This window comes from Oncorhynchus kisutch, linkage group LG28 (genome assembly GCF_002021735.2).
Source record: "Oncorhynchus kisutch isolate 150728-3 linkage group LG28, Okis_V2, whole genome shotgun sequence".
NCBI lineage: Eukaryota > Metazoa > Chordata > Actinopteri > Salmoniformes > Salmonidae > Oncorhynchus > Oncorhynchus kisutch.
Genome location: NC_034201.2, coordinates 20,166,254 through 20,190,545, shown reverse-complemented (window position 1 = coordinate 20,190,545; position 24,292 = coordinate 20,166,254). Strand labels below are relative to the sequence as shown.

General features: G+C 39.9%; 1 protein-coding gene across 1 annotated transcript in view; it reads right to left on the bottom strand.

The window, feature by feature from the left end:
• The window catches only part of LOC109873119 (protein Wnt-11-like), a 29,894-nt gene extending 7,253 nt beyond the window's left edge, over positions 1-22,641 (bottom strand). The window contains exons 1-5 of the mRNA XM_020464665.2: positions 22,452-22,641; positions 19,970-20,165; positions 17,444-17,688; positions 15,113-15,390; positions 11,507-11,799 (exon numbers count right to left, since the gene is read on the bottom strand). Of these exons, the coding sequence (XP_020320254.1) occupies positions 11,507-11,799; positions 15,113-15,390; positions 17,444-17,688; positions 19,970-20,052 (899 nt within the window). The 5' untranslated portion in view covers positions 20,053-20,165; positions 22,452-22,641. The remainder of the gene's footprint in view (positions 1-11,506; positions 11,800-15,112; positions 15,391-17,443; positions 17,689-19,969; positions 20,166-22,451) is intronic.
• Between the last annotated feature and the right edge of the window lie 1,651 nt (positions 22,642-24,292).

Sequence of the window (24,292 nt, the reverse complement as noted above, 5' to 3'; positions counted from 1 at the left end):
TACATATGGACAGTACCAAAATAAATTATCTAATGACTGCCTCCTCGCAGCAAAATCTGCAGAACTGGGAAGATTGTTTCCCCCATGTATATAACATTATATTGGTTGCAAGAATTTTGAATAATAATTTAAATTTGAAGTTTTGAATCCGGCGTTGTTTTCATGAACCATGTGCCATGGAATCGGTACATCGAATATCTCTCCCAAACTATTTAGCAATTTATATGGCACAGCTGTCAATTTCTTGGTCCTTAAATGAAATTGGTATATATTTTTATTTATCACAATTTTCTTTGACCATTTATGGTCTTTAATGCAGGGTCGACATACAAGTTCCTTACTCTTTCCCCCTTCTACTTGCCTCTTCCATTTTTGTGGTATTGCTGCAATTAGTTGGTTGTAATTTTGGGTAGAGCAGACATTTCCATATGCCTGTGTTAGCTGCATGTGTGACATAACTCCACCAGTCCTGTTAATGATATTATTTACAAAAAGTATAACTTTTTTAATAAAAAAATACATTATTTCTATCAATTAGTATATTTGAGTTTAACCACAAATATTTTTTGTATTATTTGTTCTGTCCTTTCAGGTGGATTAAACTGAAAATGCAACCAACTTTCTAAGGCTTGTTTAAAAAAGAGCCATATTTTGTAGAGAGGATTTCATTTTCAAATAATCAAATGTGAGCAGTTGTAATCTGAATAAAGGGGAAAAAGGCCATTCTTGAACATGGGGTGTGACATTCTTACTAATTTACTTGAGAACCATTTCATATTTAAGTATTCATTTTGTATGACTGATGCCTTTAGTGAGAGGTCTAATGCTTTAATATTTAATCATTTCTGCCCTCCAAATTCATATTCGTTACATAAATAGACCAGTTTAATTTTGTCTGGCTTGCCATTCCAAATAAAATTGAATATTTTTTGTTCATATAATTTAAAAAGCAGGTCACTAGGTGTAGACAAAACCATAAGAAAAATAGATAAACTGTGATATGACTAAAGAGTTAATCATGGAGATTTTTCCACAAATAGACTGGTATTTTCTTTTCCATGGTAGGAAGAGCTTATCTATTTTTGCTAACTTTCTATTAAAATATAGTGGAGTGAGATTATTTCTTTCTTTCGGGACATGTACACCGAGTATGTCCACATCCCTGTCAGACCATTTTATTGGTAAACTACACGGTAATGTAAAAGTTGCATTCTTTGTGATCCAATACATAATATAGTTCACTTATCATAATTTGGTTCTAATCCAGAGAGGTTAGCAAAAGTATCTAGATCCTCTATGAGGCTGTGGAGGGATTCTAACTGTGATTATAAAAGAAAACATAAATCATCAGCGTACCATGACACCTTTGTTTTTAAGCCACAGATTTCTAAACCCTTAATATTATTGTTAGATCTAATTTTAACAGCTAACATTTAGATGGCAATAATAAATAGATATGCCGATAGTGGACAACCTTGTTTTACTCCTCTTGACAGTTTAAAACTTTCTGACATGTAGACATTATTTACTATTTTACACATAACTTTAACCAATTTTATAAGAGATTCTACAAAATTGAAATATTCTAGGCCAAACTCCAGATGTACTTTATCAAAAGCCTTTTCAAAATCAGCTATGAAAACGAGGACTGGTTTCCCCGATATTTCATAGTATTCTATTGTTCCCAGTATTTGTCTTATATTACCTCCAATGTATCAACCATGTAAAAAACACGTCTGATTAGGATTAATAATTTCTGACAATACCTTTTTAATTCCATGCGCCAATCATTTAGCTATAATTTTTTGCATCACAACACTGAAGTGTAAGAGGCCTCCGATTTTTTTATGGACTGGATCTTTATACAATATATACCACTTGAATCCTGTTTCAGTAATAATGAAATCAGACCTTCTTGTTGCGTGTCCGATAATCTACCATTTATATAGGAGTGGTTAAAACATGCTAATAATGGTCCTCTGGGTATATAAAAAAAGTTTGTTATTCTTCCACTTCTATGCCATCCAGACCTGGAGTTTTCCCAGACTTAAAGGCTTTAATTGCATCATGAAGTTCCTCCTCTGTAATTTGGCCTTCACATAAGTCTTTCTGTACAGATGTTCATTTTACATTATTAATAGGAAACAAATCCATACAATTAGCTTTGATTGGTGGAGATGGAAGAGACTGAAACGAAAACATATTCTTAAAGTACTTTACTTCCTCTTTCAAAATATTGTTCGGTGAATCATGCCAGACTCCATCATCTGTAACAAGTTTCAATACATTTTTGGGGGAAGCATTTCTATATCGAAGATTGAAAAATAATTTGGTGCATTTATCCCCATATTCCATCCAGTTTGCTTTATTTTATAATATATTACACTGGATCTTTCTTGAAAAAATTCCTCCATTTCTTTTTGTTTTTCCTCTAAACTTATTCTGTGCCTCTATGGTACCGTTTTTATTGCTATCTGCCTGCACTGTTAGTCCCTCTATTTCCTTTGTTAATATGGACTCTTTATCTCTAAATTGCATTTGTTTTATAGATGAGTACTGAATTGCATGGCCTCTAAAGGCACATTTAAAAGTGTCCCATACAATAAAGGGATCTGCTGTACCTATGTTATGTCGGGAAAAGTCCATTATAAATTATTCTGTGCTAGTTATAAACAAGTTATCATCCAGTAGGCTTTGATTAAATGTCCAATATCCTCGCCCATGTGGAAATTCTGTAAGAGTAACATATCTATGCTAATTATGTGATGATCCGACCGCATTCTGTCCCCTATCGACACTTTTTAAACTTTTGGTGCCAGAGAGAATGACATTAGAAAGTAATCAAGATGACTAGCTTGATAAAGCCTCTGCCATGCATATCTCACTAGGTCAGGGTATTTAAGCCTCCATATATTCACAAATTCCAATATATCCATGACATTCATGATTTCCTTAAGTGCCTGAGGGTGATAGTTTGTAGTGTGATTTCCTTTACGGTCCATAGAGGTATTTAAAACCGTATTAAAATCCCCCACCATAATAATACAGTCTAGTGTTGCTTGTAGAGTTGATAAATTCTTGTATATATTTTCAAAGAAGATTGGATCATCATTATTCGGACCATATAGGTTAATAAGCCATATGTTTATTGTCCAATAACATGTTTAAAATTATCCATCTACCTTGAGGATCTGTTTGGACAATTTGCACATTTAGATCAAAATGACTGTTAATTAATATCATCACCCCTTTTGAGTTTCTTTCCCATGGGAGAAATATATTTCCCCCCAGTCCTTTTTCCCCAAAACTTCATCTAAAATTGTTGAATGAGTTTCCTGTAAACAATAGATATTATATTCCTTCTCTTTTTGCCAGGTAAATACTGATTGTCTTTACGTATTATCTGCTAAGCCATTACAATTATAACTGGCTATACTTATTTCACCACTTACCATAATGAGACGCAAGTTTCAATTCTATTTATCAAAATATATGTCTGTAAACGTACCATTAAAAATGAACATGATGATTGGGTGTCAATTTAGCTGTACCAGGATATTTGCATTGCTACTAAGTAAACCTCCAATTGGTCCCCACTATTCCACCCACTAAAACCCCTCCTCATCCCGAGTTGGGTTGTCATCCCAATGCCTGGCAGATCACCCCCGCCCCTCCGGATCCCATGGCCCCGAAGACACAGGGACCCATCCTTCGAAAAGAACACACAGTGCCACCCACAGAATGGAGCAAATCAACCGCCAAATGCATTTCCATCGCCCTCACCTTGATTTGTATTATATATAGCCATTAAAAAAATGTATATACTGTATATATATATATTTTTTTTTTTATCATTATTTTCCATAATTAGCTATTAATATTTGTAGTAATGTAGGTAATTTATTTATAATTTAATTTTTACCAGTCTCGCCATTACCAAAATTACATTATCGCAAGCAATTATTATTTTAGCAAACAATTATTGTGATTTATCCTATATTATCCCTAACATCTTTTACTCCCTCGCAACAGTTTGGATACACACACACACACACACACACACACACACACACACACTCATACACACTCATACACACTCAACCCCTTTCCCCCACAACAACCATAGACTCAACAGTTGCACTATCCTAGAGCCCAACACAAGAAAGGTCTTGATTTACGAATGCATATACAGTTGCAGTTGTATGAGAAGGCCTGCAAAACTGAGCAAAGAAATGGGGAGATTTGATTAACCATTGTCAGGTCCTAGGTGATGGAGGTCAAATATACTCCCTTCCCCTGAAACACCCACAACATGTTCCCCCGTAGTGATCATATTCTAAGCATCTCTCCGTGCAGTCAGACCTTTGATTTTGTGCCACCATGGCCACAATAATATGCCCCCTCTCTGAATGTCCGAGTGTGACCCCCTCCCCATGTGTTACTGCAGCTACTGTTGCCAGCACTGCCACTGACTGGGTGGGGGCACCCCACCGGAATCACCCCCGGCTAGGTTCAAGGTCATCAAGGTTGTCATTAGCAGCTTTGAGAATTTCCTTGTATATTATGCTCTCCCATCCTTACAATAATGGCCTTTGGGATGGAACAATTAACAATAGCTCTACACAGATTTGTTTTGTCAGGGAAAATCTGCCCTATCTGGTGCAAGTTAATGGATCAAAAGGACAGTACAGTCTGTTAACTCCACATCACTCTCACACAGCTGTCACTCACAGTCAGAGCTACTAATCTCATTCTGAATGAAAACACATCCTTCGATGGTGCCGTCACACGCAAGACCCACAGTGCTTGTTGCATTTGAGACACTGATCATCCCTCAGCTCCGGGGATATTATTGAAATGTCATTTGTTATGCATTTCCTATTATTACAGAACACATTCTAATCCCACAAACAACATCACTATAGGACACTTGTAAAAGACAGCTTTCTACAGAAGAGGCGTCCAACATTTCTGTCCCTAACTGAGTAGGCTTCACGTTTGCTGCTACTCCACTCCAGGTATTATCAAAGGGCAGTGGTGGGAAAAGTACCCAACGGTCAGACTTAATAAGAGATACCTTAATAGAAAATGACTCAAGTAAAAGGAAAAATCACCCAGTAAAATTCTACTTGAATAAAAGTCTCAGTATTTGGTTTAAAAAATATTTAAGTATCAAAGGTAAAAGTATAAATCATTTCAAATTCCTAATATTAAGCAAAACAGATTTTTTTAATTTTTTAATTTATTTACGGAAAGCCACGGGCACACTCCAACATTCAGACATAATTTACAAATGAAGCATGTGTGTTTAGTGAGTCCACCAGATCAAAGGCAGTAGGGATGACCAGGGATGTCCGGTTGATAAGTGCGTGAATTTGACTATTTTGACTATTTGTCCTGCTAAGCGTTCAAAATGTAACGAGTACTTTTTGGTGTCAAGGACAATGTATGGAGAAAAAAGTACAATATTTTCTTAAGCGAAGTAAAAGTAGTAAAAAATATAAATAGTAAATTACTTAAATATTACTTTAAAGTATTTATACTTAAGTACTTTACACAACTGTCAATGGGGTCAAAGCTATCCATGGCGAGGAGTAGTGAGATTAGAATTCACTTGAAGAGTAAACACAGATAAGGCCATCCTGAAGTGTGCACCACTGAACATGGCTCCGTCAGGGTATCCCACTAGCTCTTGTGGAGTGTCTAGGGATCGTGTGGGTGAAGAGTATGGTGCTGTGATGAGGCCATGTGATGGCGAGGAGGAGGTGTGGGGTAGGGCAGTTAAAACATCCCTAGACCTCTGGGACCCTCTTGGAAGCACACACCACACGGCACATCAGTGTCACACGTCCCCTTGCAGACTGCCACCAACGATTGCAGGAGTTAGAGGCTGAGCCTTCTCTTGTCTCTACTGCTTCCCACCATTAGCTCTGACAAATTGAAAACTCTAGTCATTGGCGACTTCATTACCCGCAGTATTAGACTTCAAACAAATCATCCAGCGATCATACACTGTTTACCAGGGGGCAGGGCTACCGACGTTAAGGCTAATCTGAAGATGGTGCTGGCTAAAGCTAAAACTGGCGAGTGTAGAGAGTATAGAGATATTGTTATCCACGTCGGTACCAACGATGTTAGGATGAAAAAGTCAGAGATCACCAAGCGCAACATGGCTTCAGCGTGTAAATCAGCTAGAAAGATGTGTCGGCATCGAGTAATTGTCTCTGGCCCCCTCCCAGTTAGGGGGAGTGATGAGCTCTACAGCAGAGTCTCACAACTCAATCGCTGGTTGAAAACTGTTTTCTGCCCCTCCCAAAAGATAGAATTAGTAGATAATTGGCCCTCTTTCTGGGACTCAAACAGGACCAAGCCTGACCTGCTGAGGAGTGACGGACTCCATCCTAGCTGGAGGGGTGCTCTCATCTTATCTACCAACATAGACAGGGCTCTAACTCCTCTAGTTCCACAATGAAATAGGGTGCAGGCCAGGTAGCAGGCTGTTAGCCAGCCTGCCAGCATAGTGGAGTCTGCCACTAGCACAGTCAGTGCAGTCAGCTCAGCTATCCCCATTGAGACCGTGTCTGTGCCTCGACCTAGGTTGGGCAAAATTAAACATGGCAGTGTTCGCCTTAGCAACCTCACTAGGATAAAGACCTCCTCCATTCCTGTCATTATTGATACCTCACATCTCAAAATAGGGCTACTTAATGTTAGATCCCTTACTTCAAAGGCAATTATAGTCAATGAACTAATCACTGATCATAATCTTGATGTGATTGGCCTGACTGAATCATGGCTTAAGCCTGATGAATTTACTGTGTTAAATGAGGCCTCACCTCCTGGCTACACTAGTGACCATATCCCCCGTGCATTGTCTTTTGAGCTTCTAGTCATGAAATCTATACAGCCTACTCAATCACTTTTTATAGCTACTGTTTACAGGCCTCCTGGGCCATATACAGCATTCCTCATTGAGTTTCCTGAATTCCTATCGGACCTTGTAGTCATAGCAGATAATATTCTAATCTTTGGTGACTTTAATATTCACATGGAAAAGTCCACAGACCCACTCCAAAAGGCTTTCGGAGCCATCATCAACTCAGTGGGTTTTGTCCAACATGTCTCTGGAACTACTCACTGTCACAGTCATACTCTGGACCTAGTTTTGTCCCATGGAATAAATGTTGTGGATCTTAATGTTTTTCCTCATAATCCTGGACTATCGGACCACCATTTTATTACGTTTGCAATTGCAACAAATAATCTGCTCAGACCCCAACCAAGGAATATCAAAAGTCGTGCTATAAATTCACAGACAACACAAAGATTCCTTGATGTCCTTCCAGACTCCCTCTGTCTACCCAAGGACGCCAGAGGACAAAAATCAGTTAACCACCTAACTGAGGAACTCAATTTAACCTTGCGCAATACCCTAGATGCAGTTGCACCCCTAAAAACTACAAACATTTCTCATAAGAAACTAGCTCCCTGGTATACAGAAAATACCCGAGCTCTGAAGCAAGCTTCCAGAAAATTGGAACGGAAATGGCGTCACACCAAACTGGAAGTCTTCCGACTAGCTTGGAAAGACAGTACCGTGCAGTATCGAAGAGCCCTTACTGCTGCTCGATCATCCTATTTTTCCAACTTAATTGAGGAAAATAAGAACAATACGAAATTCCTTTTTGATACTGTCACAAAGCTAACTAAAAAGCAGCATTCCCCAAGAGAGGATGGCTTTCACTTCAGCAGCAATAAATTCATGAACTTCTTTGAGGAAAAGATCATGATTATTAGAAAACTAATTACGGACTCCTCTTTAAATCTGCGTATTCCTTCAAAGCTCAGTTGTCCTGAGTCTGCACAACCCTGCCAGGACCTAGGATCAAGAGAGACACTCAAGTGTTTTAGTACTATAGCTCTTGACACAATGATAAAAATAATCATGGCCTCTAAACCTTCAAGCTGCATACTGGATCCTATTCCAACTAAACTACTGAAAGAGCTGCTTCCTGTGCTTGGCCCTCCTATGTTGAACATAATAAACGGCTCTCTATCCACCGGATGTGTACCAAACTCCCTAAAAGTGGCAGTAATAAAGCCTCTCTTGAAAAAGCCTAACCTTGACCCAGAATATATTTTTTTTAACTATCAGCTTATATCGAATCTTCCATTCCTCTCAAAAAATGTAGAAAAGGCTGTTGCGCAGCAACTTACTGCCTTCCTGAAGACAAACAATGTATACGAAATGCTTCAGTCTGGTTTTAGACCCCATCATAGCACTGAGACTGCACTTGTGAAGGTGGTAAATGACCTTTTAATGGCATGAGACCGAGGCTCTGCATCTGTCCTCGTGCTCCTAGACCTTAGTGCTGCTTTTGATACCATCGATCACCACATTCTTTTGGAGAAATTGGAAACCCAAATTGGTCTACATGGACAAGTTCTGGCCTGGTTTAGATCTTATCTGTCGGAAAGATATCCGTTTGTCTCTGTGAACGGTTTGTCCTCTGACAAATCAACTGTACATTTCGGTGTTCCTCAAGGTTCTGTTTTAGGACCACTATTGTTTTCACTATATATTTTACCTCTTGGGGATGTCATTCGAAAACATAATGTTAACTTTCACTGCTATGTGGATGACACACAGCTGTACATTTCAATGAAACATGGTGAAGCCCCAAAATTGCCCTCGCTAGAAGCATGTGTTTCAGACATGCTTTTGTCACTTCTAGGTTAGACTACTGCAATGCTCTACTTTCCGGCTACCCGGATAAAGCACTAAATAAACTTCAGTTAGTGCTAAATACAGCTGCTAGAATCCTGACTAGAACCAAAAAAGAATATCATATTACTCCAGTGCTAGCCTCCCTACACTGGCTTCCTGTCAAAGCAAGGGCTGATTTCAAGGTTTTACTGCTAACCTACAAAGCATTACATGGGCTTGCTCCTACCTATCTCTCTGATTTGGTCCTGCCGTACATACCTACACGTACGCTACGGTCACAAGACGCAGGCCTCCTAATTGTCCTTAGAATTTCTAAGCAAACAGCTGGAGGCAGGGCTTTCTCCTATAGAGCTCCATTTTTATGGAACGGTCTGCCTACCCATGTCAGAGACGCAAACTCGGTCTCAACCTTTAAGTATTTACTGAAGACTCATCTCTTCAGTGGGTCATATGATTGAGTGTAGTCTGGCCCAGGAGTGGGAAGGTGAACGGAAAGGTTCTGGAGCAACGAACCGCCCTTGCTGTCTCTGCCTGGCCGGTGCCCCTCTTTCCACTGGGATTCTCTGCCTCTAACCCTATTACAGGGGCTGAGTCACTGGCTTACTGGGGCTCTCTCATACCGTCCATGGGAGGGGTGCGTCACCTGAGTGGGTTGAGTCACTGATATGATCATCCTGTCTGGGTTGTGCCGTGGCGGAGATCTTTGTGGGCTATACTCAGCCTTGTCTCAGGATGGTAAGTTGGTGGTTGAAGATATCCCTCTAGTGGTGTGGGGGCTGTGCTTTGGCAAAGTGGGTGGGGTTATATCCTTCCTGTTTGGCCCTGTCCGGGGGTGTCCTCGGATGGGGCCACAGTGTCTCCTGACCCCTCCTGTCTCAGCCTCCAGTATTTATGCTGCAGTAGTTTATGTGTCGGGGGGCTAGGGTCAGTTTGTTATATCTGGAGTACTTCTCCTGTCCTATTCGGTGTCCTGTGTGAATTTAAGTGTGCTCTCTCTAATTCTCTCTTTCTCTCTTTCTTTCTCTCTCTCGGAGGACCTGAGCCCTAGGACCATGCCTCAGGACTACCTGACATGATGACTCCTTGCTGTTCCCAGTCCACCTGGCCGTGCTGCTGCTCCAATTTCAACTGTTCTGCCTTATTATTATTTGACCATACTGGTCATTTATGAACATTTGAACATCTTGGCCATGTTCTGTTATAATCTCCACCCGGTACAGCCAGAAGAGGACTGGCCACCCCACATAGCCTGGTTCCTCTCTAGGTTTCTTCCTAGGTTTTGGCCTTTCTAGGGAGTTTTTCCTAGCCACCGTGCTTCTACACCTGCATTGCTTGCTGTTTGGGGTTTTAGGCTGGGTTTCTGTACAGCACTTTGAGATATCAGCTGATGTACGAAGGGCTATATAAATCAATTTGATTTGATTTGATTTGGCTGATGGTGCCTTAAGACTCTGCATAAAGGACTAAATAGTGTACATGCTATAGACCACGTGTGGTGGGACCCTTATCAGGTTGGGGGCAGCAAATGCATGGAGCACAGTGAGTGTACCTGACGCGCAATATGTCTTCAGGTTACAGTATCTGTTAAGTGGCCTGCTGCTCAGTAGCTCAGGGCTAGGCACATGACACTTGACATTTGGACTATAGCTGGCTCCAGGAACAGTAAAGACACATTTGCATTAACTGTTTTCAATGGTCCACATATGTTAGTCTGCATTTCCAGCTCCAAGAGCTGCAGACCACAAAACCCTACTCCTTTTTTACATTTGTAATACGTCTTCTGCAGTCCAAAACCAAATAGCAGAGATTCAGGAATATGCTGCTAAAATGGATACCCATGCGAAAGGCAGAAAATGCGAAAGGCAGAAAATCCACTAGGCTGCCAAAGATGGCTAGCACATTTTTGTAGAAGGGGGGTGGCCAGACCTCTCTCTATATCTGGCCCTTACCTCAGACAAAGAAAACGTCCGTTACTTTCCGCTAAGTTCTCACAGTTGTCAGACCAACAACATGCAACATATATTTAAGCAATAAAGCCTGAGGGGGTGTGGTATATGGCCAAGGCCTTAGCCGTGGTATATTGGCCACTTACCACAAACCCCCGAGGTGCCTTATTGCTATTATAAACTGGTTACCAACGTAATTAGAGTAGTATAAATAAATGTTTTGTCATACGTGTGGAAGATGGTCTGATATATCACAGCTGTCAGCCAATCAGCATTCAGGGCTCGGACCAACCAGTTTCTAATTCCTAATAAAACACTTCAGATGAATAGAGAGTCTTATTCTATCTTTGGGGACCATTACCTCTCATATCGATATCAGCTGAATGCACTCAGGCCCTAAGAATAACCGCCTTACTCACCCCTGTCTGATTGCAACACAAGGGCCCAAGTCACAACGGTCATGTCAGGGACACGTGCTCAGACATACCACAGACAGGCTAATCTCCGGGACCACTTTCTTTGTCAGAGATTCTTAAAACAAAATGGTGTCTGCCACCAGAGTGGGTGGTAGCTAATTAAATCAACATCCTGGACAAACTACCCGCTTGAGAAAACAAACAGGATTGGTCCAGACAGAGCCAGGCCAGTAAACTGAGTATTTCTAGAGTTTTGCAAAAGAGGACCTCTGATAAGGTATATACTTCCACAATGTTCCACCCATTACACCCTGCTTTTATGAACATAAGGCACACACACACACACACACATATACACACACACACACACACACATATACACACACACACACACACACACACAGTAACAGTCTCACCTGTCCTGGGTGCCAATGGAGCCGAGCTTGTCGTTCTTGGCGCAGAAGTCTGGGGAGCTCTGCAAGTAAACCAGCTCGTTCTCCCTAACGGGCCTGATATCGATGTCCTTGGGGACCAGCTGCTTGCGCGTACCCATGGGTCTGTGCACCACCTTGGTGGCTGACAGGTACTTGGTCTTCAGGTCCATGGCGATATCCTTCAGATCCTGCAGGCCTCTCCAGCAGGTCCGTATGGAGCAAGAGCCAGACACACCATGGCACTTACATTTCATCACCAGCGCATCCCTCAGGGCCTGGGGGAGAAATAGAGGATGTGAATGTCAAACACTGTTACTACTGAGGCTGATGCTATGGCAGAAAATACGTAAAATATTCTACAAAGGCATTATAAATTACAAGAGTTATAAATGTACATGCTCATATGTAGGGCTGTTACGGTGACCGTATTACCACCACACCGCTGGTCAGGAGTCATGACGGCAGTCCAATTCCACCTGACCGTTTAGTCAGGGTAACTTGGCTTTTCCAAGCTCTGATGCTGCTGATGGTCATTAGTAGCTAACTGCTAACTGCCTGGTACTCCGCACTCTATTGTCCCTCTAATCACTCTGACATCAATGCAAATGTAATCGAAAATCTAATCAAAGACTTCATTAGAGCCCATTAGCTCATGTTGAGCAACATTTCTATTAAAAAGAGGAGGATCCTATCAGCTTTCTATAGGTATGGCATACTATATTTATTTCTCTACTTTCCTAGTATTAAGCACATTGCTTATCTTTACAACAGGAGTATAGCCTACCTGGCTGGCATGAAAATGAACCACGTGAAAAGCGTCCTCCAGTCTCTATTTAAGTGCAAAGATGACATGTAATTTTTTCTGCAGACCCTGTTTCGAGACAGGTGCATGATAATGGTCCATTCTAAATCAAAACACATTTCACACATATATATTACTTAGTATATGTAAAGACAAGATTAAATCAAGAATAGTGTGATGGGTGACAATGTTAGCCTATCACTTATGAATGATATATTATCACGTGTGAATGAATCCCATCTTAAGGCAAGCAGCGCATACATTTTTTTGCGACTTTTTCAAATCATAGTCGCACACTACATGTAGCCTAGCCCATATGCCTATATATTTTGATAAGGTTTGTATCACAACTAAAGTGGCCAAATAACTTCTCAAAATAAACCACATTAATCCGCTTTATAACGGGTGTAGAGCCTAAATAGAATACGTACGCAGCAGATGAGTTTCAAGTTTGGGAAAGATAACTTTCACCATAAAAATGCACCTTTATAATAAAATAAATACATACATCATCACATTTGTGGTCACTTCTGAGAATGGTGTTTTCCTGCTAATGGAACATTCGCGCTTATAGCCTACTGCAGTGTGAGCATTGCTGAGCTTATAATGTTAAGAAATAGCCTAATAGTTTATCAACATTTTAAGCTAAACATTCTCATCTGTTGCATCAGGCTCATTGCTTAAAACAGTTTTTTTGACGGTAGTGGTTGTATTAATTTGGGATCTATCGCATCCCACAACTGTCTCAGACTATATTTGGAATATTTATTTATCAAACTGAATAGAATAGGTCAACTTTTGTACTATGGGGGATAGTAGATTGACATAGGCTAGTGCTTTTGCTGTTCATTAGGCCTACTCATCTTGTTGGCTGACAAAAAATACATGTGGACAGTTCTTCCAATATCTTTGATATGCGCCTGGGAATTGTATAAGGACGCATGCAGTTGTGTCCCGCATGTGTCTGTCTTCACTTGTAGCCTGTGAGAAATCACGGCCACGTGATGGAGAGCCATGTGAGTGAGAGGTGGAAGAAAGGAATTATAATTATTATATTCAGCCCAAGAGCACAACGGCCATTGGCCGCAAAAGGCATGGATAGAGCCGGGAAATTTGAGGCATTATCAAGTGCTTGTCAAATTGTGAATAAGAGACTGATAAAGTGTGTACAGCCTGCGGAAAAAAACAAAGCAGAGCTTATGCCTTTCTTGCAATATTTTTCAAATCATCATTAGAGTCGCATCATGCAGCCTTAGAATGTATTAAAAATCAAAACATATATAGCCCAACATTTGTATCACAACTAAAGTTACATAAATAACTCTAAATGAAGCATATAGTAGTACCTTTGTTAATAGTAGTTAATAGTAGTTTCTTTGTTAACCACTCATCACAGAATGGCCACATGTGCATTCCCTCAAATTGTTTGGAGAAAATATACTTTCTATTTCATTCAGCTATGTTCAATTGTATTCTTCATCCTATAAAATAAAATAAAGCCACGGAATTCTAAGCAAATCTTGTCTGCAATTTTTTTTATTTGACCTTTATTTAACTAGGCAAGTCAGTTAATTAAGAACAAATTCTTATTTTCAATGACGGCCTATGAACAGTGGGTTAACTGCCTTGTTCAGGGGCAGAACGACAGATTTGTACCTTGTCAGCTCGGGGATTCGAACCTGCGTGTAGCCCATAGCCATATGGCATATCCAGATCAGGGCCTAACATAAGGACAACTCAGAGTATGCTACTCTGTTCTTCTGAAATAGACTACATTTTCTTCATATAATGTTTCTTTAGACCTGTCTAAAATAAATAATGGATTTATTACATGGATTTATTAGACTTTTTCAAATGTAGATGTTCACAAGGTCTGCATCAGTGGCTTGTAGGCTATGCGTGGAAGCCAGGAGATGCTAAATGTGTTTATGATCATTAACGGTAAATTAGTGTGAGACAGCAGTTATTTTCTTTATCATCACCTGTTGACAAAATGGCATGACCGCCAGAGCCCTACTCATATGTCCACCCGTATATTCATATATCCCTCTTTCAATCCAGACTGCTGTTACTACTACTACTATTACTACCACTACCACCGCTACCACTACCACCACTACAACTAAAACCACTATCACTACTCCAACTACCACCACCACCACCAGTACCACTAACACTACTACCACTACCACTACCACCGCTACCACTACCACCACTACAACTAAAACCACTATCACTACTCCAACTACCACCACCACCACCAGTACCACTAACACTACTACCACTACCACTACCACCGCTACCACTACCACCACTACAACTAAAACCACTATCACTACTCCAACTACCACCACCACTACCACTACCACTGCTACCACTACCACCACTACAACTAAAACCACTATCACTACTCCAACTACTACCACCACCACCACTACCACTAACACTACTACCACTACCACCGCTACCACTACCACCACTACAACTAAAACCACTATCACTACTCCAACTACTACCACCACCACCACTACCACTAACACTACTACCACTACCACTAATACCACTACCACTACTACCACTACTTCTACCACTACTACCATTACTACCACTACCACTACTACTACTACCACTAAGACTACTACTACCATTACTAATACCACTACTACTACCCCTACTTCTACTACTACTACTACTACTACTACCACTACCACTACCACTAATACTACTACTACTATATCTGATTAGCATAAACAGTGAGTATATCCGTGATCTGCGTGTGTAACTACCTGTCTCCCCACTTCACTGTTGTGCAGGTGCATCAGCTTGTTGGCGTGGGAGCCTGCCTTCTTCATCTTCATGGGGGCGTCAGAGAACTTGGAGCCCATGACCAGGCCGTAGTGCAGGTTGTCTGCACAGCCACCCCAGCGGTAGCCTGGCTCAGGGATCTCTCCGGGGATGGGGCCACAAGAACACAGCCGCAGGTCCCCCGATGTGCACGCCCGCGCGATGGTGTGGCTGATGGCTGCCGCGGACAGGGCGTACACGAACGCTGACTCCCTCGTTCCTGTTGAGAACAACAAGACAAATCCTTGTAAGTGAGGGAACTGACTTCTGTAGATTAACTGTTATTGTTTTTCATTCATGTAACCTTCATTTAACCCTAACCTGTACCCTTAGTGAGGGTAACATGACAAAGTCACTAGACATATATGGTTATACAGCCAGAGTGAATAATATGGATGTTATAAAGTGAGTGGACAAAACATTAGGAACATGCTCTTTCCATCATAGACTGACCAGGTGAATCCAGGTGAAAGCTATGATCCCTTATTGATTTCATCTGTAAAATCCACTTCAATCAATGTAGATGAAGGGGAGGAGACGGGTTAAATAATGATTTTTAAGCCTTCAGACAATTGAGATATAGATTGTGTATGTGTGTCATTCAGAGTGGCTTTAAACAGAGTGTGTCAGGAACTGAACCGCTGCTGGGTTTTTCAAGTCAACAGTTTCCCGTGTGTATCAAGAATGGTCCACCACCCAAAGCACATCCAGCCAACTTGACACAACTGTGAGAAGCATTGGAGTCAACATGGGCCAGCATTCCTGTGGAACACTTTCAACGCCTTATAGAGTCCATCCCCCGGATGAACTGAGGCTGTTCTGAGGCCAAAGGGGGGGTGCAACTTAATATTAGGAAGGTGTTCCTAATGTTTCGTACACTCAGTGTATAGGTAATGAAGTGTGTACACACAGGTGGCATATATGTCAATGCTGGATGATGGAGGTAGGAGACAGGAAGAAAGAACCATTCAGGCCATCAAAGACATCCCTGTATGAAGAAGAGCATTCGTCTAGAGTCTGCCAGGGGCTTCTTAAGGCTGGTCTAACAGTTGACAGATGGAGCCTGTCTTCTCCTGAGGCGCATCATCGTGGAGCTATCTCACTAAACCTTTGATTAGAAGCCAGCTCTTTGTTGTGGGGTTTTTACATCTTCACCCAAACTCAGTAAAACTGGAACTGGCATTGGTTCTGTCTTGCTCAGCAAAGATATTTTTGGCAATGGAAATGAACCCATCAAGGTACAAGTCCAGAACACGGAAAGACTCTCAAAACACTGCAAGGAGTGTGCATTTAATGAAACGAAGATCGATAGAAAAAATGTAGGCACATTACTAATGCTTTGTACTGAAGGGAGCAACTAAGAGCCTGCCTATTCATAAGAAGTATGTTCCGCAGAGATCGCTGGCAATATTTCACATCATGCTTTACTATAGAAAGACAGATGCATTTAGGTAATGTATGCCGTAAAAAGGATTTAAAACTGAGAAGGATGAGATACCACAAAAAAGATATCTAGATCCCTTCTAATAGTCACTGTCCAACTCAATACTATATCTTACATAGTGGAATCTATTGTGCAACAGAAAAGGCACTACTATTTTTATTTTTTAAATGAACCTTTATTTAACCAGTTAAGATCCATTGAGGTTAAAACCTATTTTGTGAGGGGGCGACCTGGCAAGAAGGAAATACAGGGAAAGTGTGTACATAAAGTGTACACAAAATATTATAACAAAAAAATACAAAATACACACAAAAGACAAAGTGTCACAAGTTACAGATACGTTTGAAGATGATCTGTATCTAAGCTATGAAGACAACCACATCAAGTACTTGGAATTTAAAGAGATAGATATTATGGAGGTGAGTGGGTAGGGTGATAGCGGATGATTTTCTTTCTTTCAAGGGGACACAAAGAAGAATGGTATCCTTTGCTTGTCACAGTGAGCTCTGCCCTCAGAGCACAAAAGACCACCAAGGACGATAATTAAAGCTTTAAACTCTCTCTTGTAAATAATCTCCAGCAACACTTAGGTTAGATTTCTGCATCCCACCAAGGACACAGAGTTTCTGCTGTGCTAATCATTTGGTCAGAGAAGATCACTCCTAGTTCGTTTGAAAAAAACATATAGTTTGCACACCGAGCACAATGGATCTCACCATTTCAGTCAATAGATCTTCACATAGTTTACTCCAGTATTCTGGAGTTGATTTCCGTATTTTACGCCTAATTCTAACCACCATAAATAATAGATTGTGACCAGTAGGCCTACCTCTGTCAAGGTCCGGTCGATACCTCGAGGAGTCACTGGGGATATCAATAGAGGAACAGTTCCAGCGCATGTCAGCGAAGGTCTTCTGGCAGGTCTTCTTGACCTCGCGAGCTGCAGCGATGATGGTCTGCATGAGCTCCAGGTTGCTCCGACACAGCTGGGCTTGTGAGGACACCAGGCCCGGCAGCAGCTTGCAGTGGTGGGTCTGGTTGATGTGTAAGGACACAGGTGTGTGTGATAGGGCCCTGGAACAGAAACAGACATGCAAAAGCCAATACAAGGTCATTTTCTTACTTGTGCCATATACTGAGCCACATGTTTTCAACCATTCAAACACAATGAGAGCTGTTTGGAATGGGGAACATTTTTGGCATTTGAACCACTTGACTTAGGAGATACAATGGAAATGCCAATGGAAATCTCTCAAAAAGTCACGAACAGGTAAAACATAATAGACCACAGCTTGGCATCAGGTTATTTTCCTGATTCAGTTCACTAGAGGAGGTTCCAGAACATGCCAAACAATTTATTCATCATAGGCAAAAAGCCAAATCTGACGGCGCTACATCTATTAATCTATCATCATTTACATTCTTCATTGGTTTAAAGGATTTTATTCCACCCGAGACTTTACTCTGACATAAGTCATCTGAATATGGAAATCTAAAAGGGGGGCACACATACTTTGTTTTCACTTAGACTGAATAGAAGATTAGTTCATAGAAAATCCACCATGTTTTCTATGTCTTGCAGGAGCACTGCGAGGGAGAGAGAGTTCTGTGAGAACCAGCCAATGCCTCATGCACCTTGGCCTGTTTGGGATTAGGAGGAAGGGGCGGCCACTCCATGCCTAATGGTAAACTGCGACACCCCTGTGCTCCTAGTAACCCAGCGCTCACAAGTGTTTATGGTCCCATCTGGTTCACATCCAGGCCCTGTAGCAATATCAAGGTTGGGAGAGACCCTTTCTACGATTGTACTAAATCCTATGTCATGCAATCCCCAATCTCACTCTCTCTCTCTCTGAGGCACATTTTCTGCTCAACGGTTATAGCCTAGAGAAATATTAACAACTTACTCATATAGGTTTCAGATGCTACAGATGCTAAATAACCATTCCAAATCATGTGCAGGCTTAAAATGGCCATTCATCTATGAACAGAATACAAATATGTGCCAAAATCACTTAAGAAGAGTGTGCAAAGCTGTCATCAAGGCAAAGGGTTTGAAGAATCTCAAATATAAAATATATTTTGAATTGTTTTAACACTTTTTTGGTTATTATATGATTCCATATGTGTTATTTCATAATTTTGATAAAGAAAAACCCTGGAATGAGTAGGTGTGCCAAAACCTTTGACTGGTACAGTATATATATACAAAAGTATGTGGACACCCCTTCAAATGAGTGGATTCGGTTATTTCAGCCACACCCGTTGCTGACAGGTGTATAAAATCGAGCACACAGCCATGTAATATTCACAGACAAACATTGGCATTAGAAAGGCCTTACTGAAGAGCTCAGTGACTTTCAACGTGGCAAAAGTCATAGGATGCCACCTTTCCCTGGTCAACTGTAAGTGCTGTTATTATGAAGTGGAAACGTCTAGGAGCAACAATGGCTCAGCTGTAAAGTGGTACGCCACACAAGCTCACAAAACGGGACCGGCGAGTGCTTTGTGGCAACAGTTTGGGGAAGGCCCTTTCCTGTTTCAGCATAACATTCTGACTAGACCGGGCGCGCACGTGCTTCAATGTGCATGTTAATTTTGTCCACCCACACCAGACGCGATCAGGACACACAGGTTGAAAAATCTAAATGAACTCTGAGGGTAAACCGACTTTGTTTCTAATATATCCTCGTTCAGGCTTCTTCTTTGGACTTTATATGGCGGTTGGAAACTTTAAGGTGCATTACCACCACTGACTGGACTGGAGTGTGAACCTCAGTTCATCTTTCAATCACCCACATGGATATATGCTCCTAAAAACCAATGAGGAGATGGGAGAGGTGGGACTTGCAGCGCGTCAAGCGTCACAAATAGAACTTAGTTATATTTTAGTGCCTGGCTATGCAGACCAACTCCATATTAATTCAACGAGCAGGTGTCCACATACTTTTGGTCATGTAGTGTATATATATTATTATTATTTTTGTTCATTTTTGGAAATTGATCCGCCAGTTGCCCATCCCTGCTGTAAAGCATTAATTTTCCAATCTCTAATTCCAGTGAAAATCTTCTTATTAACATTCACCAGGCAACAAATTGAGAAACTCATTTAATCTCAGTACTCAAACTAAAACACACAACCTGTCTTTCTTTTTACCCACATAGACAATATGGTAAAAAATGTCATCTTCAGATGGACAATAAAGTTAAATTATATTCTGTTATTTTCTATAACAGTTTAAGAAGCAATAAAGTAAAAAACGAGAAGGATTAGGAGAGCCCCATCTTCTGTACAACATTGTGCACAATAAAGGAAAAATGCAGACACAAAAATAATGAAAGAAAAGGTCCTTACAGCCATTTGATACCGGAGCAGATCTGGGACAACAGCAGAATGGTAAGCAGACAGAGTGGGAGGGTGTTAGACATTTTCTTCATGATGATAATGTTCCAACTTAGAGATGACGGTAATGCAGGTGAATGTTGGCTTCTAGGCTCTTCTAGATGCAATCACAAGTCAACTGTCATGGCACCGTCTCACCCTCTATCCCCTGTTTGGTGGAATAGAAAAATGCACCATTAAAATGCACCTCCAGTGAGAATCTCACATTTAAAAGTTAATATTCTGTTAACTCATATCCAAATAATGTTGTTGACTCCTCCTATACTCATATATGTGGCCAAAGCATAAATTGGAGAAGAAGAAAAAACACCTCAACCTTGTATCTCGACCAGACATAATATTGTTCTATTTCCTCATTGAGGATTATGTCATCCTCCAGAGGAGGATGAGCTGGCCTATCAGCGGTCTATTTGCGTGAATATTTTGAATGACCAGAATATGCCCACACCATTCCCACACAGAAAAACTTAATTTTAACATAATTAATGACAAAAAAATTGGAGGGAAAACTATTTTACTCATATTGTCATTAATTACAGGTCATATTTATACAAATCTGGAAACACTGGACAGTTACTTTAAAGCAACATTCCACAGCAAATATTCAAAACAAAATGTCAAAAGATAATCTATACTATATTGGTTTTATTTATTGTCACATTTTAAAAAATATATAGTGTAAAAGTAATAGAGAAATCTAAAACTCTATTTCAATAAATGTATTAATTATGGAAGGCTCTTTCCCACTGCAACAACACCAAGACACATATTCAGCATAGCAAAGTTTATAGCAGCACATAAACTTTGCTGAGTTTGCTCATAAATTTCAATGATCCTTTTGGGAAACGCTGATCATGTAAATTACATAAACTCTCCCGAAAGTTGACAGAATCTCAAAAATTCTCTGAAAAGTTCTCACAAAATTCTCACAATTGATAAAAGGTTACCTTCCCAAAAGTGTTACCCTCCCACAAATAATGCCCAACTACGACCAATTCTGCACTAAATATCCTGTATATATATATTTTGTTTAGTTTGTTTTCACAAATTAGCAATTAAAATGTAACTTAGGCTAGGTAGGATATAACCACAAACTGACTGTAATTTATACTTAACTTTGGAGAAATCTCAGAAGGAATTTTAGATATTAGGATGATCAGTGGAAGGCTACAACAAACCAGCACAGTAGACCTATAGCCTCCAACAGACACGGTTTTTAGGCCTACATGGCATTACCTGCATCAGATAGGGCCTTTTATTGTCCATGTGAATCTCAGAGCTTTACATCTATGCATAAAACAAAACACTACTGATTGTAGTGATATTTACAGTGGGAAGAGTAGTTGCTTAATAATTCTTATACCCACAAACAATAAGATATATGTCAATATTATCACCAGGGCCAAATATTCACAAGCATCATTAACCATGTGTGTAATGATGGTCCATCCAAGTTTATAGACCCGTTTCGTGTTGTCATCTAAATTGGGTTAGGACTATATGCGGTACAGGAGCGTAACAAGACACGTAGGAAATTTAAACTAAAACGCATGTGCTAGCCTTTACGCGCTAGCAATCAACCATAAATTTAGACTAGAGAAGAAAATCCGATTCTACATTGTTAACATTTCTTTAACATTGACATTAACATTTCACTACCCGACCCCTACAGTTGTGGTTGCTAGTTAGTAGCCTAGTTATATTAATCCCGAGCTCCCATTAAATGTTTACATAAAGTGCATTGGGTTTATGCGAGGGAAATTTCTCTATACATGCAGAGCTTAAATTGGGATTTGTGTGGGGTGAACTGTCAATTAAATTATTTGTTTTTCCATGGTTATCTTCAACAAATATCAATTAAATTCCCTCTATTAGCAATGTCAACCACTCAACCTAAAGGGGTGGAACTTTTTTCCACATGAATGCATGTTTGAAGCTGTCTTCTTGTTTCTAAGCCTTCTATTCAGTCCCTGTGGGGACGGGAGGAAAATTCAAAAAGGCACTTGCACAGCTGAGTTATCTTTGTTGCAGGTGCATGTTAACAATTGAATAACATGGAAGGAAAGAGAAACCCGCACACTGCTCTTGCTAGTATCACTGTTCTTTATTAAGCTCTACTTATCGGCCTCAAGGCCTTCGTCATAGCTTTTTCGTCTGAGCTTTTTTTGCGAGGCAAATAAAATGAAGTTAAAGTTCAAATGCAAATACATTGAGTCACGTTCAACATCATGAAGTGGCCTGTCGAGTCGTTATTCCAACAATATATTGGATACAATCTATCCAAACTACAAGAGTAGAACTTGATCAAATATAAGCTTTAAATAGCCTAACTTGTGTTAAAACAAGCTTTAAAACAACAACAAACATAAGCATGTTATCGATAACTTTAGACTATGATAGTCATGTGATGAAAAAGTATGTAATTGCTCCTCACCTTTAATGATGATTAAGTATCAATTCCGTGTAGCCTAATATCCTTTTGAATTCAATATCTTCCACAAACACGTATAAATCCACAATTTCGTAATTCGAATGAATCCCAAAAAGAGGAAAGCATCGTTTACTCCCCAGCAGCAGCGGCTCTCTTCTCTCGCAGGTTCTTCGGTGTGGTGTGTCTCGAGCTGCTGAATGTGTCTGACTCTTGGCAGTTGGGCAGCCTCAACTCATAAGTACTCCTGCACGGCTTTGATCTCACTGGTGATGTCAGGCACACTTAGCATAACAAAGCGCATAGGATTCTGAATTCCAAGGAAAGGGGTAAGACACTCATTGTCCAATCTTGTTCTACACATGATAGACATTTTTGTTATTGTTGATATTATATATATATATTAAAATATATAATATATTAAAAAAAAAATATATATATATATATTTCTTTTGCAGTATTATTTTCGAGGTTGTCCACAACAATAGCAATAGCCAACAATAGCCTAACGCTCACAATAATGATGCTAATATATAATATAAATCAGGGATAATAACATGTAGGCTATTTTTATTATGGTTATTATAATTATGATTATTATGGTTATTGTTATGTGTTTTATTATTATTATTGTTGCTGTTATTGTTATTATTATCATTATTTGTATTTATTAATTAGCCTATTATTATTATATTGTATTATACTATACTATCATTACCTTCATTGGGCCTATTGATGCTGTTTTCTTATCAGCATCATCTATCTAATTAAAAACGGATTTTAATTTATTATTTAACTATGCTGAGTTTTCTTAAATATATTCGATAATAATAAACAAAATATTGAAAATATGTAACGCACATATGATTCCACCATGGTCACCTCGTAATTTTTTACAAGCAAGACAGGTAACTATTGCTTTATAGTTTCTCTTCACAGCTTCATGTTCCCATGCATCGCCATGTACATTTGATATACCTAGCTCTCTCTGCTCACTTCGCCACCTGCAGAGAATTCCGTAACGCTCAGTGCTCTCCCCGCAGTAAAACAACCACATACCCACGATCCTTAATAACCATGCATTTAAGACACATTCATTAAGAATGTTTCCACTGTTAACACTGTTCCAGTGTGTTGTCTGACAGAGCGGGAACCCCCGCCGGTAATTAGTGCGGGTGTTTGCTTTTATGAGGAAAAAAACTTTATGAGAGAAAGGAGAGGATGACAAAGTATAGGCTACCTATAGGCTACAATTCCAGTTCAGAAAGCCTGGTCCTAATGACTCAGATTAAAAAGAGGGATGGTATTTTATTAAACTGGCATAACCAGCCCATAATTAAATGAATTCATTTATAATTGAACATTTATATTAAGCGTTATTATTCTTTCAATTACTGGACAGCAGTTATGTTATGGGACACTTTGCCAAATAGTGTTTTGGCCTTAAACAATGTTGAACACCTGATACAGTCTTTGTAAAAACAAAAGACAAGCTGGAAAAGTATTTTTATGATAAATATTAATTAAAGCAAGACCAGTTATTCAGATTTTACAATGCATTCTGTTTCACTGGGGTATAAAAATGAGGTAACAAGCATGAAAAATCCCTGTGTCACTCATCACCATTGGAAAAGGCAAAGTGTTCAAAAACGAAACAAACAAATGGTTGTTGACCTTCATAAATTAGGCAATGGGTACAACAAATAGCTCAAAAATTAAATATGCCACTTACCACTATTAGGGCAAACTTTAAAAAGTTTAAAACCATTGGAACAGTGTTACACTTGCCTGGTAGGTCTATCTTGTCCCCACACACTATGAGGAAGATGGTTCAGGAGGAAAATAAA